The 18,434-nt window shown below is 38.2% G+C and overlaps 1 protein-coding gene across 4 annotated transcripts; it reads right to left on the reverse strand.

The window, feature by feature from the left end:
• Nucleotides 1-480: 480 nt before the first annotated feature.
• fam149b1 (family with sequence similarity 149 member B1) lies at nucleotides 481-18,369 on the reverse strand. 4 transcript variants are annotated; one of them, XM_084097723.1, is made up of 16 exons: nucleotides 17,932-18,369; nucleotides 17,320-17,439; nucleotides 17,008-17,155; nucleotides 16,711-16,853; nucleotides 15,569-15,685; nucleotides 15,328-15,483; nucleotides 15,037-15,215; nucleotides 11,781-11,923; nucleotides 10,891-10,959; nucleotides 10,357-10,472; nucleotides 9,175-9,399; nucleotides 8,946-9,069; nucleotides 4,459-4,584; nucleotides 4,278-4,359; nucleotides 4,045-4,182; nucleotides 481-2,712 (listed from the first exon to the last, which is right to left on the reverse strand). In XM_084097723.1, exons 1-16 carry the CDS (start codon nucleotides 17,976-17,978, stop codon nucleotides 2,645-2,647), a joined length of 2,001 nt encoding a protein of 666 aa, XP_083953849.1. In that variant the 5' UTR covers nucleotides 17,979-18,369; the 3' UTR covers nucleotides 481-2,644. The 4 variants fall into 4 exon arrangements, with proteins under 4 accessions (XP_083953849.1, XP_083953848.1, XP_083953851.1 ...); XM_084097722.1 differs by having other exon boundaries at nucleotides 8,934-9,069; XM_084097725.1 differs by lacking the exon at nucleotides 10,891-10,959.
• Nucleotides 18,370-18,434: the final 65 nt, after the last annotated feature.

An 18,434-nucleotide genomic window follows, 5' to 3' on the forward strand; every position in this document is an offset into this window, starting at 1 on the left:
TCAGTGGCCATGTAAGATCGTTACGCCAGTAGTTGGCTTTAGTTAGTCTTTTTAACTGCATATGATCATCAGTCATTTTGTACTTTAATAATTCTTCTTCAGCCTTTCTGTCCTTGCTGCGAATGAGACTGACCATAATATGGAGACAACAGAATTTACGGTCTATTAAACCAATTCAGCAAAAATAAAAAATAAATTGTTTTTTTAATGATCAAAAAAGTTGTTTATAATATAGGCAATTGTGGTTTTATTGTTCACTTGTTGACCCAACAGCTACACCAAAAAAGTAAAGTAAAATATAATGATGATAGAATCACTAAAATTATTCTAGTTTAAGGTTTTAAACTGTTTGAAACAGACATACAAAACCACTGCAAGAGAAAATGTGCAATTGAAATTTGGACTCAAAACTGTATAGTAACTGAGATACAGACACATGAATGTAGTCCTGTTACAATGTCAAAGACAAAAAAACCACTGTATTATTCAAATAATTGCCTTTATTTTTTCAATTGCCATTCTCATTAATGTTACAGAGGTAAACATTTAAGGGGAATCTTAGATACAGCAGTGCTACACCTGCCAGGAGCTGTCACCTCCACATGCACAACCACACACACTCCCATCCAGCACTGTCATCACCAGATTCAGAGCAGATAAACCATTATTTCCACGTACAAAACATGTCCCCTTGCATCCATATTTAAAAGACCAGCATGGTCTGTTGATTCAGGTGACATGGCTCTTGAAATCTGCCCACTCAAATCAGAAGCAAATGAAACTCAAGACAGCAGAATGTCTACTGGAACTCTAGAAATCTGTCGAATAAAGAAACTCTAGAAGTCAAATATGGCTACAACTTCTTCAACTCTGGATTGTCCTTGTCGAGCTGAGCGAAGAATATTTTAATCTGTTTTAGAGGCGGAGATGTTAGGCTGGGGTATGAAGAGATGTCTTTCTGTGACATCCCTTCAGTATGGCTGTAGAGGAATCCATCTCTCTGATCATCAAACATTATAATGGCCTGTACACTCATAATACATGCTTTGAGCTTGGTTACTCTCCAGATAGACAAAAAAGTCGATTAAAAGCAATACTCACTGAGATCAACACGTTAATCAAATCTGAGAAATGCAAATGTTCAGTTAGAGTCAGTACAATTTCAATAAATGCTGTTACAGTGAAGCTGCCACATAAACATTACAAACCTGTAAGAGCCACATTCAATATCTGCCAGTAAAACGGTACGTCAAAATGTGCTTTACCAGTCAGTGTTAAATATTTAAGGATTTTATTTTTATTTTTATTTCCTGGCACCAAAGAAACCAAATGGCCATTTAAAAAACTAAATTAAAGACTTTCCCTATAATATTCCTGTGAAATCACCCCTCCCCCCCCCCCAAAAAAAAGATTTTTACAGTACACATGTTTGAACAAACCCTGAAACCTCTGCGGTCTTTGTGTGCGTTTCGGTTTTCTATATATAATAATTAATACACACTGTCCTGTCCATCGCTTTCCAATCTCCGTATGGCTCACAGGACTGAAGGTGCTGTCACATTTTACCATTGCTCTGTGCATTTTTTTTGCGGGTGAATTCTATTCATTGCAATAGAAATCCGTACAATTATGAGCGGAAAATTTCCCGATGCAGATTTAGCTCACGTTCAAGCTGCTCACACAAATTCACCATGCAAACCAGCAGAAAACTGCTAGTTTGAAAGCAAGTGACTTCTGTGTGAGCTGTTTCGTACATCGCTACAGGATTTACAATTGAAAAATGCCCACAAAATTTCACCTAAATTATGCAAATATGACCCCACTTTAAGGCTAATTTTCTCAATAACAAAATGTTTTAAAAAGAAACTTTTAATCCTTTTTCCGCCCATCATTATGGAGGTTGTACTGTCCTGCACTCGTATTGCAGATATACTTCCAGAATTTCAGTGTATTTCTGAAAAACGGGGTCACTGAGGTTCTACACTGAAGCTCTGCTCAGTCTGAATGCTATTGAACATTCCATGATCACAGAAACATGATAAAAAGGCTTATAACCTTGGAATCTTCATAAGAATTCTTACACGCCTATTTTCTATGATTGTGGATAAAGCTGTTGGAATTGCATCACGTTGGAACATCCGTCTAGGATACAGACAGTATAATCTTCCATAGCAGGTTCCAAAATCCAATAGTCTTGAACAATCCGGTGTGGGCAACATTCAGGCAATTTAAACACCCTGCTTGTATGAACCTGCATAGAAACTCCATGTAGGCCTCATAGACCCGTCTTTAAGGAAAACCAAAAGTTGTTACTCCATAAAGTACAGCATGTACAGTACGTCTACAGATGTAACGGATAGACAGTTTCCTGTATTTGGCAGCCATATGAAGCTGAATAGTCCAATATACAAAAATAGGGTTTTAGAAAATTTCAAACAACAACATGAATAACAATACTATTGATAATAACAACTGTGGTCATAAATATAGTCCACGCCCAAATGGCGTGTCATACAAAAGTCCAGCAGACGTATAAAGCATCTGTCAGTACTGAAGAAAAGTTGCGTCAGTGCTGAGGTGTGTTTGGTTCAAGAAGGTGAGGGAGATTGTGTGTAAGCGTGTGTGTGTGTACATGTTTTCTGTGTTAAAGCCCTGGTCTGCTACTGCGTGCCGTCGTACCGCCTCTGTTGTGGGAACGTGCTGGAACAGACACTGGGAGTAGTGATAGAGAGAGACAAAGTGTTAAAACTACATTCAGGCTTTTAAAGGTACTTTTATATTCTTAGTGGTTGCTTTTTTACAAAAATGACTTGCATTTTATGCTAAAGATTAATAGCCTAAAATCTATTTAGTATAAGCATAAATAGCATAAGATCATTATCAGTATAAAGATCATCCAATCATGTCAGTATCTATTATATATCCAAGATGAATTACTAAATACAAACTCAGGGTATTTGTAGTACAAATGTTATAAGGAATATTTCCTGTGAGATCTGTGTAAGCTTTAGTAAGTTATATCTAAAGAAAAAGTTTAGACTTTTAGCACTCAGATGCTTGAGTCTGAGCATGGTACTTAATGATTAATCATCGATAATAAATAATAAATTGATAAATCAGAATATTAAATGACTTCCTTTTTACATTTCACTCTTTCATCATTATTCTTTAAGTAAAAATTATGTAATATTCATAAATATAAAGTAGTAAGAAAGTGCAAATTTGAGGTGCCCAAACATATAAATCTTATTATGGTGCTTGCTAGGCTGCTTTTATATCCTATTATATTTTCCGTTCCACATTTTTATGTAATTAATTCAGATCAAACAAACTTCATTCCAGCCTTTGGTGTGCTAATTTTGTTTTTATATATAACTGACTGTAAAGAATTAATATTAGCATGCTGAATTATGATTAACCTGCTGTTCAAAAGTTTGGCGATTTTTTTTGAAAAATGTTTTACACTTTCCACAAAAATATTAAGCAGCAACTGTTTTCAAAATTAATAATAATTCTAAATGTTTCTTGAGCACCAAATAAGCATATTAGAAATAGAATGATTTCTGAAGGATCACCTGACACTGAAGACTGTAGTAATGATGCTGAAAATTCAGCTTTGCAATCACAGGAATAAACTATTTTAAAATACATTATAATAGAAAATAGTTCTTTTAAATTGTAATAATATTTCACAATATTACTGTTTTTACTGTATTTTGGTTCAAATAAATGCAGCCGTGATGAGCATAACAGACTTAAAAAAAAATCTTACAAACCCCAAACTTTTTAACAGTAGAGTATTTGTATATTAAATTGACTGGTCTTTTCTTTCTTGTATCTATTTAATTTATTGCCACATTTACTGTAATTGCAAACAAATTTAATTTACAAAGAACAAAAACATACAACATATGTTTATCAGAAACTTATGCAAATCTAGTTTATTCTGACAAAAATACTATTATGTTTTTACTGTATGTTATTTATTTATTTTTTTACCTTTATTTTCTAAGGCAAAAAATGATTAAACTGATTCCCACTTACCTGGGGGCGGAGCTTTTGCATCTGGCTCCTCCTCATGCTCAGTGGGGAAGTGGCCATGAGGGTGATGGGAAAATGAGTCTATAAAGGAGGAGCTGCTGATACCCAAACTGATTCCAGTCACACCAATTCCCAGAGAATCTGCGCTCACACACCCAAACACAGTCAATGGGGCAGTTTACAGAACTACAGTGTTCATCTTGAGGAGCATAAGATGTGTGTTTGTATGCACCCACCTATGCCAACAGATGCTCTGCCAGGTCGTCCCTGACCGATGTTGTCTATTCCAGTAAATGAACGGCGATAAGGGGTGTCTGACTGCAAAGCAAGGTTTACCATGATCAATACATTCATGAAGACAAACACATGATGAGGGTCATGATGAAGTGTTTATACAAATGTGTGGGAGAGATTCACCCTAAAGGTGTGTGTGGTGTTGGGTCTGGAAAACACGTCCAGCAAGTGCATTTTGTCTCGGGGTTGCAGACTGACACCCTCGTCAGTCACTGCACTATGCGCACGACTCGAGGAGCCTCTCTGCTTCTGCAAACACACGTGTTTACACACACACACACACATATAATATACACACATATATATATATATATATATATATATATATATATATATATATACAGTGCTATGCATAAGTTTAGACACCCATGCTAAAGTTGACTAAAAAGAGGAATAAAAAAAATCATCTTTTGGAAATTGAACTTAATGCCTTAATTAAAAAAATTAGGAAAAATCCAACCTTTAAGGACACCAATTTTCTTTGTGAATGAATAATGTATCGTAAATAAATACATGTTCTTCCTTAAAATACAGGGTGCATAAGTTTGGACACCCCTATGTTAAATTCCCATAGAGGCAGGCAGATTTTTATTTTTAAAGGCCAGTTACTTCATGGATCCAGGATACTATGCATCCTGATAAAGTTCCCTTGGACTTTGGAATTAAAATAGCCCCACATCATCACACACCCTTCACCATACCTAGAGATTGGCATGGTTTTATTTCAGTTAGCCTAATAGCTGGTTTGATTTGCATTGAGAGATGATCTTATGGAAAGTACTCCATGAAGTAATTAATTTGCATTTTATTGCATGACATAAGTATTTGATACATCAGAAAAGCAGAACTTAATATTTGGTACAGAAACCTTTGTTTGCAATTACAGAAATCATACGTTTCCTGTAGTTCTTGACCAGGTTTGCACACACTGCAGCAGGGATTTTGGCCCACTCCTCCATACAGACCTTCTCCAGATCCTTCAGGTTTCGGGGCTGTCGCTGGGCAATACGGACTTTCAGCTCCCTCCAAAGATTTTCTATTGGGTTCAGGTCTGGAGACTGGCTAGGCCACGCCAGGACCTTGATATGCTTCTTACGGAGCCACTCCTTAGTTGCCCTGGCTGTGTGTTTTGGGTCGTTGTCATGCTGGAAGACCCAGCCACGACCCATCTTCAATGCTCTTACTGAGGGAAGGAGGTTGTTGGCCAAGATATCATGATACATGGCCCCATCCATCCTCCCCTCAATACGGTGCAGTCGTCCTGCCCCCTTTGCAGAAAAGCATCCCCAAAGAATGATGTTTCTACCTCCATGCTTCACGGTTGGGATGGGACAGGGTTGTACTCATCCTTCTTCTTCCTCCAAACACGGCGAGTGGAGTTTAGACCAAAAAGCTCTATTTTTGTCTCATCAGACCACATGACCTTCTCCCATTCCTCCTCTGGATCATCCAGATGGTCACTGGCAAACTTCAGACGGGCCTGGACATGCGCTGGCTTGAGCAGGGGGACCTTGCGTGCGCTGCAGGATTTTAATCCATGACTGTGGTCCTAGCTCTCTTCAGGTCATTGACCAGGTCCTGCCGTGTAGTTCTGGGCTGATCCCTCACCTTCCTCATGATCATTGATGCCCCACGAGGTGAGATCTTGCATGGTGCCCCAGACCAAGGGAGATTGACCGTCATCTTGAACTTCTTCCATTTTCTAATAATTGCGCCAACAGTTGTTGCCTTCTCACCAAGCTGCTTGCCTATTGTCCTGTAGCCTATTCCAGCCTTGTGCAGGTCTACAAGTTTATCCCTGATGTCCTTACACAGCTCTCTTGTCTTGGCCATTGTGGAGAGGTTGGAGTCTGTTTGATTGAGTGTGTGGACAGGTATCTTTTATACAGGTAACGAGTTCAAACAGGTGCAGTTAATACAGGTAATAAGTGGAGAACACGAGGGCTTCTTAAAGAAAAACTAACAGGTCTTTGAGAGCCGGAATTCTTACTGGTTGGTAGGTGATCAAATACTTATGTCATGCAATAAAATGCAAATTAATTATTTAAAAATCATACAATGTGATTTTCTGGATTTTTGTTTTAGATTCCGTCTCTCACAGTTGAAGTGTACCTATGATAAAAATTACAGACCTCTGTAAGTAGGAAAACCTGCAAAATCGGCAGTGTATCAAATACTTGTTCTCCCCACTGTATATATATATATATATATATATATATATATATATATATAAGGGCTGTCGATTTAGCGCATTATGCACTCGCCCCGGACCTACGTAGTTCGTCTTACATTTCATAAAGTTGATTGGTGACAAACACGATGCTGGGCAACAACTCACTGTGTAATGGAGCCTATAGAATGCACTTAAAATGCCCCTGATATTTATATTATGATGTAGTTCAGCAATATCACACGAGTAATGTTTTTGTCCCGAATAGCACAAGTGTAAATGTGATATTGATTTTATACAACAGTTAAATAATAATAAATAAATAAACAAATAAATAAGTTAATATTGTGTTATATTTTAGACGCAATATTGTCTGTTTTTGTTCAATTTTGCCAATGAAAATATTACCTATACTGCCAGAGCAGAATTGTTGTGCGTCTCCGAAGCAACTCACAGCAGTGTTTAAAGGGGTGATGAACTGAGAAATCAAATTTTCCTTGAGCTTTTGACATATAAGAGATCATCATACTATAATAATATCCTGTAAGTTTATAACTACCTTGTTAGTCCAATAAAAGCTTTTATAGACATCAGGCTCAGTAAACGACTCGTTTTTCAAAGTGGGGAACTATGACGTCAAAGAGGATAAAACAAAAGAAGATCAACGCCTACTTCAACACGGCCTGTTTAGCCCCGCCCACCGATTCGCCCAAACATGCTAAATAACATAGGATGACATGATAATTGCTAAACCGGATCGAGCTACTTCCAAGCAATAAACATGCTGTTTACTAAATATTGTGCAGTGCCTGTTTGTGGAAGAAGACAGTCTGCATAAGCTTCCTTCGGATTCCAGCATGGTTAAACTTTATTAAATCAGTCAATCACAATTTCCCGACACGGATCTGCCAGCAACATGTAAGTAACCATGTGTATTCTAATGCCTGATCTGCGATCAGTGATTTCTGTGTAATTATTCAAGTTCAGATATTTCTCTTAAAATCGTTCAATACTGTTTATGCATCAGTGACTAAACGATCAACTTCACATAATTTCTCGTAGTATTATGAAAATAATCTTTTTTAAACTGTTATTAAATTATATACAGAAAGCGATCAAAGAACGATCCCTTTCCAATCGCCCAAGCTGTCAATCAAACAGCACAGCGCGAGCCGCGAGAGCTTATCTGGACACTTACCAAACTCGTGATGAAATAATGACACTGTTACACTACACAACGAAGCTCTTACTGTGTATTCACATCGTGTTTGCATTGTGATTTGGTGTAAGCATTTGTGAGAGTGCAAAAATTGCATTGCAATGATAAGATCTTTATTCACGCGATCAACAGACTGTCTGTCATCTGCTCAGTCAGTGCTCATCATGCTGCAACCTTTCATGTGATGGAATAGATTTAAATATAATGCTTTAAACGATAATTTTCACGATTTGTTAATCTCGATAGCTGTAATAGTAAAAACGTAGTAAAAGTTTTCGAGAGAGTTCATGTAATACTAGCTATTTCATATGCAAGCATGTCAGCCAATCACAGCAGTGGGCGTTTGCACTGCAGTCTCACAGCAGACACGCCCCTTAAAACAGAGCGTTCAAATCTGAGGCTGAAATAAGGCTTGGAAAAATGGCTTTTATTTATAAATTATGACAATTTGATGTAAAAATCATACTAACATTATAAGGGCACCCCAGGCAACATTATAAAATAATAAAACAATCCAGTTCATGACCCCTTTAATTTCTGAATGAATCTGCATTTTGAGCGAATCAATCGGGTGAACCAATGATTCAATGGCCCACTCATAAAGAGAGCCATTTACTTCATTCCTGAATGAATCAGCCGTTTGAACGAATCAAATGAATGAATGACTCATTTAGACATTTACCGCCACCTACTGGCAGTTTCAGTTTCTTATTTAGAGTATCATTTCCATATTACTAAAAAAATCTATTAAAAGGTATAGTTCAACCAAAAATGAAAATCCTGTCATCACATTTGCATTTTACATTTAAAGGAATAGTTCACTCAAAAATGAAAATACTGTCATCATTTATTCACCCTCAATTTGTTCCAAACCTTCTGCTGAGCACAAAAGAATATATTTTGAAGAATATGGGTAAAAGAACAGTTGATGGACCCAACTGACTTCCATAGTATAGAAAAAAATTACTATGGAAGTCAACGGGGACCATTAACTGCTTGGATTCCAACATTCTTCAAAATATCTTCTTTTGTGTTCAGCAGAAGACAGAAATACATACAGGTTTGGAACAACTTGAGGGTGAGTAAAAATGATGACAGAATTTTCATTCTTGGGTGAACTATTCCTTTAAGTTTTTCTCTTACAGAAAAAAAAACGACCAAACATTTTGGTGACTCATCTTGTAAAACAACTAAACAACTGTTACTAACGTCTGGTTGCACCTGCATAAGCCGTGAGTGCTGTCCGGAGTAGGTAAGGTCTGTGTCTCCTGTGGCAATAGGAGGGAGAAGTGTGTTTCTACTGAGAGGCATTGGAGGAGAGGCCAAACGATCGCTGGCGGTCGTCCTTAAACACATACAGTACAGACACACACTATTGTAATAAACTAGTTTTTCGGGAAACAAAAGAGTACCGGATATATAATATAACACAAATATAAAGTGCTCTTACAATCTTGTGCCTCTAACCACCTCTTCCATGGAGCCAGTTGTGATGGCCTGCGTTACACTGGATGTCAACGGCATCAGAGTGCGAGGAGGCGGGTTCCGTCGCCGTGCCGACTGAGGGGGGCGAGTCAAGGAGGAGGAGCTTTGTTCGAGTGCACGACGGGGACGAGGTTTACTGGTGGGAATGACACTAGACCCGGGACGATGAGACGCTTTCTCCTCAGAGTCTCTACAGTCAGAATGACAGAAAGAAGATTAATCAAAGAAAGTATGATTCATTTAGAGAAGCCATAGAGATAAAGAAGTGTTTCCTGCACAGCTAATCTATGGAAGCGTGTTAAAAAAAAAGAGTTTTCAGTTTGAATAAAAAGACTAAGTACTGCAAAGCAATACAAAGACAATGAATAGACAGCACGTCTTTCAGTTGTCACTGGTTCAATGCAACCACTGTAGTCTGACACACAAGCAAATAGGAGCTGATGAATTGGTAAATTAAATAAAATAAATGCTCAGAAGCTGTCAGTTTGAAACAAAAAATGCTGTTTTGTTGTAGTAAGACATCATTTTTATTAGATTTTTTTTAGAAATTAATGTTTTTATTTGGCAAGGATGCATTAAATTGATCAAAAGTGACAGTAAAAATATTTATAAAGTTGCAAAAGATTTCTATTTCAAATAAAATATGTTCTTTTGAACTTTCTATTAAAATATATTCAAATGTAAAACATTATTTTAAATTGTAACAATATTACTGGTTTCACATATTTTTGATCAAATAAATGAAGCCTTGGTGAGCATAAGAGATTTATTAAGAGAACATTTAAAAAAAAATCTTACCAACCCCAAACTTTTGAACAGTAGAGTATTTCTTTTAAAATGTAAAAAACACACAAACATGTTTTAAGAAAACTTTTGAAAACATTGTTACACTTTTAGAGGTCAATCAATTCAGTGTTTTTTATTATTAAAAAGGTTTTATTTATTAATTGTTTTATTAATCAACTCTTGTATATTGCTTGTTGGGTATGTTTTCCTATGGGTGGAACTAGAGGCAAAATACTACATCAGCGACCTTTACTTTGGATCAATTATTGTGGATCAACAGAATTAAAGACTAAACTACAGTGCTAAATATGCACAGTAAAGTTGTATTATTTTGTGTTTATTTCCTCTGTGGTGTTCATACTGAGCTATTCGGTCCAGGGTTCCCAGGTTCCTTTGCTGAAGTGGAATGCCATGTATCATGATGAGGTCATTGAAATTGTGATGAGCAACCGCCGCCCCTACTGGCACTCGACTGGTCTGTGGGAACAGAGAAAGAGAGAGAGAAGCAGGAAAGAAAAAAAGTTAGGCTAGTTCAGCTTTTAATTTTATTTTCCCTTTAGTGCACAAGTGTGTAAATCTCAGTGTTTAAAAAAAACAGCATCTGACATCCATGATCTGTACAGCATGCAATGTTGTGTAAAACAGACAAAAAGACACTGAAAAGAAACATACAGAACAGAAAGAATACTGAGAGTGGGAACAAGCATTATAAACACCTCCACAAGATTAAAAAAAAAAAATGAACACAAGGTTAAATTAAAATCAGACATTTTATAAGGATGTTTAAACAGTGGCTAGTGATTTGGTTGTTAAAAAACCAAAGATGAGCGTTGAAGTTTAGGAGAAAAAGCCGCCCTCTCTGTTTAAGTGTTGTTATCAGGGTAAAGTTACATACAGTCGATGACTTTCTCTGCTTTTTGGATTTCCGTCTTGACTTGTGCTTTGAACCCCATGACTTTGAGCTCTTTGGAAAGAAAATGGAGGGAAAGGATAGAAATAGAAAGGTATAGAGAGAGAAAGGAAGAATACAGATGACAGATGGATGATTGGACAGAAAGGCAGAAACAGAGACAATGAGGAAAAGACAGAAAAAAGGGAGGTAAAAAGTTAATGAATTGCAAGCCTGAGGGAAAAAGCTGGAAGAACAAAAACAAATGCTGACAGCAGTGAAAATCAGCATTTGTGTGTATTTTTGGGTATGTGAATGTGTAAAGACAGAGAGGACACAAAGCAGTGAAGATCTACACTTATATCTACAGAATTCCCACAGATTTGGCTACATTCATTTCTACTTTTCCAGTTATTCAAAATTTCCAGGTAAAGATTTTTAATCATTATTTTATAGAGATAATGCAATTTCTAGCCAAATAACATTTTTAAAGCAAAACATAACTTCATGACTTTTTAAAAGTACAAAAATGTAAGATCATAAAATGCATGCATAATTAGGTTTTAAAAATAGCCAAATGGGGTTTAAATTTGTTTTGGGTGCAGTCAGTTTTTCATTTCCATTACCCATTCACTATCGAAATTTTTTTTTTAAAGATTTTTAAAGATCTTTTCCAAACCTGGAAATCAGTTTTCTATGACCGTGGGAATCCTGTTATTTAAATATATTTGGACACTATCATCAAGCAGATAACAGGAGATGGAAGGGTTACAAATCAGTGAGACAGGACTTCAGATGAAATCAGTGTTTCATCCATCTGCCACAAAAAGGAAAAGGACCAACCCAAAAGAATTTGCTCTAAATATATTCTACAATCTCTGAAGCGGTTAACCAACCTGGGCCTGCAAGCTGGCCGTGAGCTGCTGTGTTCTGCTCTGAGACAGTGGAGGAAGCACTGATGAGACATTGGACAGCAGCAAAAAAGGATTCTGGGTATCAAGGCACGCAGGGCTGAGGGCCACGGCATTCTTCTCATCATCTGATGGACAGAGAAGTTCAAAGAGAAAATATTCTTCACCAATACTCGACTCAATACTTGAAAACTTGATTCTGATTGGACACGACACTTTGCTCTCAAATAGTAGAGATAATGATGCTAAACTGTATATTTCTTGCTCTCACATAACAAAAACTCAATGTTTCATGTACATTTATTCATGTATTTGGTGAGCTGTGTAGTATGAAATACTACACAAGCTTTCCTGTAGCTCAAACAGTAGAGCGTTGGCGTTTGCAACACCAAGGTCATGGGTTCAATTCCCAGGGAAAGCAAGAACTGATAAGAACGTAAAAATGTGTACGTTGAAATGCAATGTAAGTCGCTTTGGATAAAAGCGTCTGCCAAATGCATAAATGTAAATATCATTTACAGTATAATGCACAATCTTGCTGATCATTATTACAAAATAAACCCCTTGGTTGATGTCCTGGTCATGCACACTACTACAGTACAAAAGTTTGGGGTCAGTAAAACGTTTTTTTTTTTTTTTAAGAAATTAAAGGATGCATTCAAATTGAAAGTAAAGACTTTTATATAGTTACAAAATATTTATATTTCAAATAAACACCTTTTCCATTCATCAAAGAATCCTGAAAACAATGTATCATAGTTTCTACAGAAATATAAAGCAGCATTGCTTTTAACAATGATAATCATAAGAAAATTGTTTCTTGAGCATCAAATCAGCATATTTGAAGAACCATGTGACACTGAAGACTGGAGTAATGATGATGAAAATTCAGCTTTGCTATCACAGGAATAAATGTAAAATATATTTAAGTAGAAAAAAATAATTTTACATTGTAATATTTCATAATATTATTGTTTACTGGATCTTTGATCAAATACAGTGAGGAAAATAAGTATTTGAACACCCTGCTATTTTGCAAGTTCTCCCACTTGGAAATCATGGACGGGTCTGAAATTGTCATCGTAGGTGCATGTCCACTGTGAGAGACATAATCTAAAAAAAAAATCCAGAAATCACAATATATGATTTTTTAACTATTTATTTGTATGATACAGCTGCAAATAAGTATTTGAACACCTGTCTATCAGCTAGAATTCTGACCCTCAAAGACCTGTTAGTCTGCCTTTAAAATGTCCACCTCCACTCCATTTATTATCCTAAATTAGATGCACCTGTTTGAGGTCGTTAGCTGCATAAAGACACCTGTCCACCCCATACAATCAGTAAGAATCCAACTACTAACATGGCCAAGACCAAAGAGCTGTCCAAAGACACTAGAGACAAAATTGTACACCTCCACAAGGCTGGAAAGGGCTACGGGGAAATTGCCAAGCAGCTTGGTGAAAAAAGGTCCACTTTTGGAGCAATCATTAGAAAATGGAAGAAGCTAAACATGACTGTCAATCTCCCTCGGACTGGGGCTCCATGCAAGATCTCACCTCGTGAGGTCTCAATGATCCTAAGAAAGGTGAGAAATCAGCCCAGAACTACACAGGAGGAGGAGCTGGTCAATGACCTGAAAAGAGCTGGGACCACCGTTTCCAAGGTTACTGTTGGTAATACACTAAGACGTCATGGTTTGAAATCATGCATGGCACGGAAGGTTCCCCTGCTTAAACCAGCACATGTCAAGGCCCGTCTTAAGTTTGCCAATGACCATTTGGATGATCCAGAGGAGTCATGGGAGAAAGTCATGTGGTCAGATGAGACCAAAATAGAACTTTTTGGTCATAATTCCACTAAACGTGTTTGGAGGAAGAAGAATGATGAGTACCATCCCAAGAACACCATCCCTACTGTGAAGCATGGGGGTGGTAGCATCATGCTTTGGGGGTGTTTTTCTGCACATGGGACAGGGCGACTGCACTGTATTAAGGAGAGGATGACCGGGGCCATGTATTGCGAGATTTTGGGGAACAACCTCCTTCCCTCAGTTAGAGCATTGAAGATGGGTCGAGGCTGGGTCTTCCAACATGACAATGACCCGAAGCACACAGCCAGGATAACCAAGGAGTGGCTCTGTAAGAAGCATATCAAGGTTCTGGCGTGGCCTAGCCAGTCTCCAGACCTAAACCCAATAGAGAATCTTTGGAGGGAGCTCAAACTCCGTGTTTCTCAGCGACAGCCCAGAAACCTGACTGATCTAGAGAAGATCTGTGTGGAGGAGTGGGCCAAAATCCCTCCTGCAGTGTGTGCAAACCTGGTGAAAAACTACAGGAAACGTTTGACCTCTGTAATTGCAAACAAAGGCTACTGTACCAAATATTAACACTGATTTTCTCAGGTGTTCAAATACTTATTTGCAGCTGTATCATACAAATAAATAGTTAAAAAATCATACACTGTGATTTCTGGATTTTTTTTTTAGATTATGTCTCTCACAGTGGACATGCACCTACGATGACAATTTCAGACCCCTCCATGATTTCTAAGTGGGAGAACTTGCAAAATAGCAGGGTGTTCAAATACTTATTTTCCTTACTGTAAATGCAGCCTTGGTTCACATAAAGGCCCCATTATACTCACAGCGAAGTTCTTTTTCATTCTTTGTTTAGGGGTAAAAAGAAGTTGGAAAAACCTTTGCAGCGGTATACTGTGAGCGAACATCCCAACATCGCCCACACTACTGAGAGTGGCATTTAGATATATGTAAACATGTGCTGTACGCTTTCCTCACAATAACAAAATAAACTTTCAAAAATTACAGCAGTGAGCAAACAGCAGTTAAGTAAGCATCTGATCATAGCGATGTGGATGTTTGCACAAGCCCTGCAATTCGGTACTCCAGTATAGTAAAGTCATGTTAATTTATATAGCACTTTATACAATAGATTGCTTTAAACCAAACAGCTTTACAGTATTAAACATGAAAAAACAGTGTCTGTGTTGCTTTCAATTAGAATTACACTTAATTTCTATTATAAAAAAATTGTGTTTTGTTCACACCAGTTCATTCTTTGATTTAGCTTTGATTTAGCTAAAGAAGTCCTTAAGAGACTTCTTTAAAAAATATATATATATTTTTAAAAAATCGTAAGGATCACCCCAAATCTTTGAACGATAGAGTAAAAAAAACCCACAGCAAATCACATTTAGACAAGTATTTGAAAATTCATCCTACCTGACACAAAACCCTCCCAATGCCTACGTACAAGCTCCTCCATCCAGCCAATGAGCTCACGCCACACATCATCAAACAGCAGACCAAGTACCGCCTCCCGACGACAACGATAGGGCGAGACAGGGGGCAGGCAGCGCCTTCGCCGTCTGTTCACATAATCGCGTTCCCATTCCTCATCCCTAGATAAACACATATTATCTGGAAAAATCTCTGACAAAATAACAGATAAATTATGCTAAAATAAACTCCCATCTGTCACACACAAGCATACAAGCACGCACACACACTCACAGGTCCCTGCAGTCGAAGGCGAGATACTCTTCTATCAGCCCCTCGGCCTCAATCACCCTGGGCATCTCATCTCCATGGTTACTGCTGGGCGTGACATGCTGGGTCACCTCCACAGAGGGCCGACACAAAACAGCCCTCCGACCCTGCACACACAACCTGCCACATGCACACAATGCCATGAAAATGAGACTTTACAGAACACTTATAATTTCATACGCACACATCAACAAACTGAACTCACTCATTGGCGGTTATCTCTTTGCTCTGGCCTGCCTTGGAGAGGATGGCAGTGTGAGCTGGGGTGGCGAACCACTGGAATCCTTCATCTGTGGGACACACCAGCTGCGTTCCGAGGATCCTGTCACACACAAATGCCCCAAACAAGTTTAATAACCAGGCATAGGGGCTGCACTTTTGTTATAGTGTGAACAGCTTGTAACAAAACTTAAAAAACAAGACCTTCCCCGGTTTCCTAGGTCGTCTATGAAAGGCTTTAGACTGATTTCATCTGTCATCTTGTTTTTGAGAGAAAAGCACGCAGCACATATTTACATATTCATCAAAACGTCACTCTCAGCAGCGTGGACGGTGTCTGGATGTTCATTAACAGTATACCGACGAAAAGGTATTTCCAACCTCTTTTTACTTCTAAGTGAAGAATGAAAAAGAACTTCGCCATGAGTCTATCGGGGCACTGAATCACGTTCAGTTGCTGGCTGAAGTTCACGTAACAGCCACCGGTGTCGCTAATAACAAGAGTTTCTGAAATTCTACATATAGCCCCCTTAAACACATATCAAGAGAGCGTCAATTTATGGTTGATTTAAACCTGAACCTTTCAAAAAACAGATTAATTTACCTTATCTAGTTTTCTAGTTTATCATATACATTAACACACTCTCTACATTATGAACCGGTAATGAAACTAAAGTTGCGATCGTCATTTCTTCCTTATTGAGATGTATATTCATGGTGACTTTGAGAAGTTTCTATCAAAAGCAAAGAAACATTTAGTTCCAATAATTTTAAATTATATAAAAATAAAAATAAATAAAAAATCTATTAAATCACAAAAAAAGACTGTATTGTAGCAAAAAGGTTGCACAAGTAGATTTATTCAGCAACCACAATAGCAAACGGTATAGTCAAGATTCATACACGGACTGGCTGTCCAGCACTTTCATTTGAGCGGAGTATCACAGTGGAGATCGGAGAACGTTTTCAGTGGATCACTATCACAGACGATTAATCGAGAGAAGCAGAAATCGTTTATCGTTTTTAATCACGATTAAAATACGGTTAATCATGCAGCCCCAACCAGAGACTGCTAAGGCATTACTGATGTCCACAGATCTGAGTGTGTGCATGTATACGTGTGCGAACCGGAGGTGAGGGAATCGTGAAGCCCACTCTTGACACTCTTCCTGCAGGCCTTTGAGCTGAGTTTCACACTTCCTCTCATACAACTGTTCTTCAATCTCCTCAAACATCTGCTGGACCTGCCTGGAAGCGGCTTTATCAAATTCCTACCGGAAAAGAGAAAAAGAAATGGGGAGAAAGAAAAAAGACATGAACTTGAGCACCCAGTTATAAAGATGCTGTGTAAAGTTAAAAACAATAATGCATCTGGCGTAGAATTCAAGAATAATCACACTAATCAGTCATCATTCAACAACTCACATCGTAGCCCCACGAGAAGACAGAGCTGCGTTCTGTAGAGATGCCAGTTCCTGTGTAACTATGGATACCAGACCAAGACTGAGCTGTGTCATCTGTGGTGAGTGTCTGACATCCCGATCTGATGGATGATGCAGAGGACTCCTCAGACCTAGAAAGAGAGAAAGAGTGTCATTATTTCATAAATTCAAATGTCAGATTGGAAAGAGTGAATATTATAGACAAGAAAAAACATTATCTAACAATATACACATTGATGAAAGCCTATGCCTTTAATATATACCTGTACAGACACACATTCAACCTGCCACTCACCTGCTGTACGAGGACATGTCCTCCTGTAGATCATGCAGGAGTCTGGGAGGATGCACAGTATCATCATCTGCCTCCTCTGGAAGAGGATGCTGGTCCAGACAGCTGCGGGACAAACCACGACTACCAAAACCAGCAGAGAGACAGAGGAAAAGGGTTTACTAGATGATGACAGGCCAGCTTGATTATCAATCAATCAATCTGTCTGTCGATCGGTTGGATTTTCTTTCTGTCTGTCCATCCATCTAAGCATCAATCCAAAGATCTATCCATTTATCCATCTATCCATCCATCCATCCATCCAACGATCCATCCGACTATCTGTCTGTCTGTCTATCTATGGATCAATCCAAATATCTGACTATCTACCCATCTATCTATTAAAAGATCTAGCAATCTGTCCATCCAAAAATCTTTCTACACATACATCTAGGGAAAAAAATGAAGGCTTTTTAAAGTACTCCTTGAGTATTTATACACTGTACTTAATAAATCAACCAGATGTATTTAAACGCCAGTCCACAGTAACCTAGTTAGCTGGCTATCTATACGACTAAGATATCAAAATGCAGTCTAAGTAGGCAGCTTGAGATCGTTTGTGTGATTTATACGCACATCTCTAGGCTGTGAGATACAGGCCGACGGCTGTATCGTGAAATCATCCTCCTGATGCTGTTACAGGCGCATTTCCTCCATCAATCCTGTGATCCGACTCCGAGCCTCCTGTGTCCGGACCCGACCGCTGCTGCACCACCGCTGCTCTCTCATTCTTCACAAACAGGAACCACACAGACCGGATCACAACTGAGATGTGAGAAAACGTGTAGTATCCAGCACTGAGCTGGGCCGAACCTGACCTATCAAACCCTTGTGTGAATGAGAGAAAAGAGTCCGAGAACATGAAACGGAAATTTGATTATTCCACCATATCGTTTGACTGATTTATTAGGAAGGGTTTATTGGAAAGAAAAGCAGTTGTATTCTTCATCCATCCATGATTATCTACTAAACAACAATAACAAGACTGTCATGGAGACCAAGGTGCTCGAGCTCAATGTTTTATGGGATGTGTAGTTTTCAACGTGGTTTGCGCTAGCATGACGTGTACACTGCTCTCT

Source organism: Abramis brama (genome assembly GCF_963993115.1).
Source record: "Abramis brama genome assembly, chromosome: 21".
NCBI lineage: Eukaryota > Metazoa > Chordata > Actinopteri > Cypriniformes > Leuciscidae > Abramis > Abramis brama.

What these genes read in the sequence shown, in the direction of transcription:
- fam149b1 (XM_084097722.1), bottom strand. Translation starts at nt 17,978, where the DNA reads ATGATTTCACGATACAGCCGTCGGCCTGTATCTCACAGCCTAGAGAT. An exon ending in GTGGTTAGAGGCACAAGATT is followed by an intron (nt 9,070 to 9,174) that starts GTAAGAGCACTT and finishes TATGTGTTTAAG; the next exon opens with GACGACCGCCAGCGATCGTT. An exon ending in TGCAAAAGCTCCGCCCCCAG is followed by an intron (nt 2,713 to 4,044) that starts GTAAGTGGGAAT and finishes CACTACTCCCAG; the next exon opens with TGTCTGTTCCAGCACGTTCC.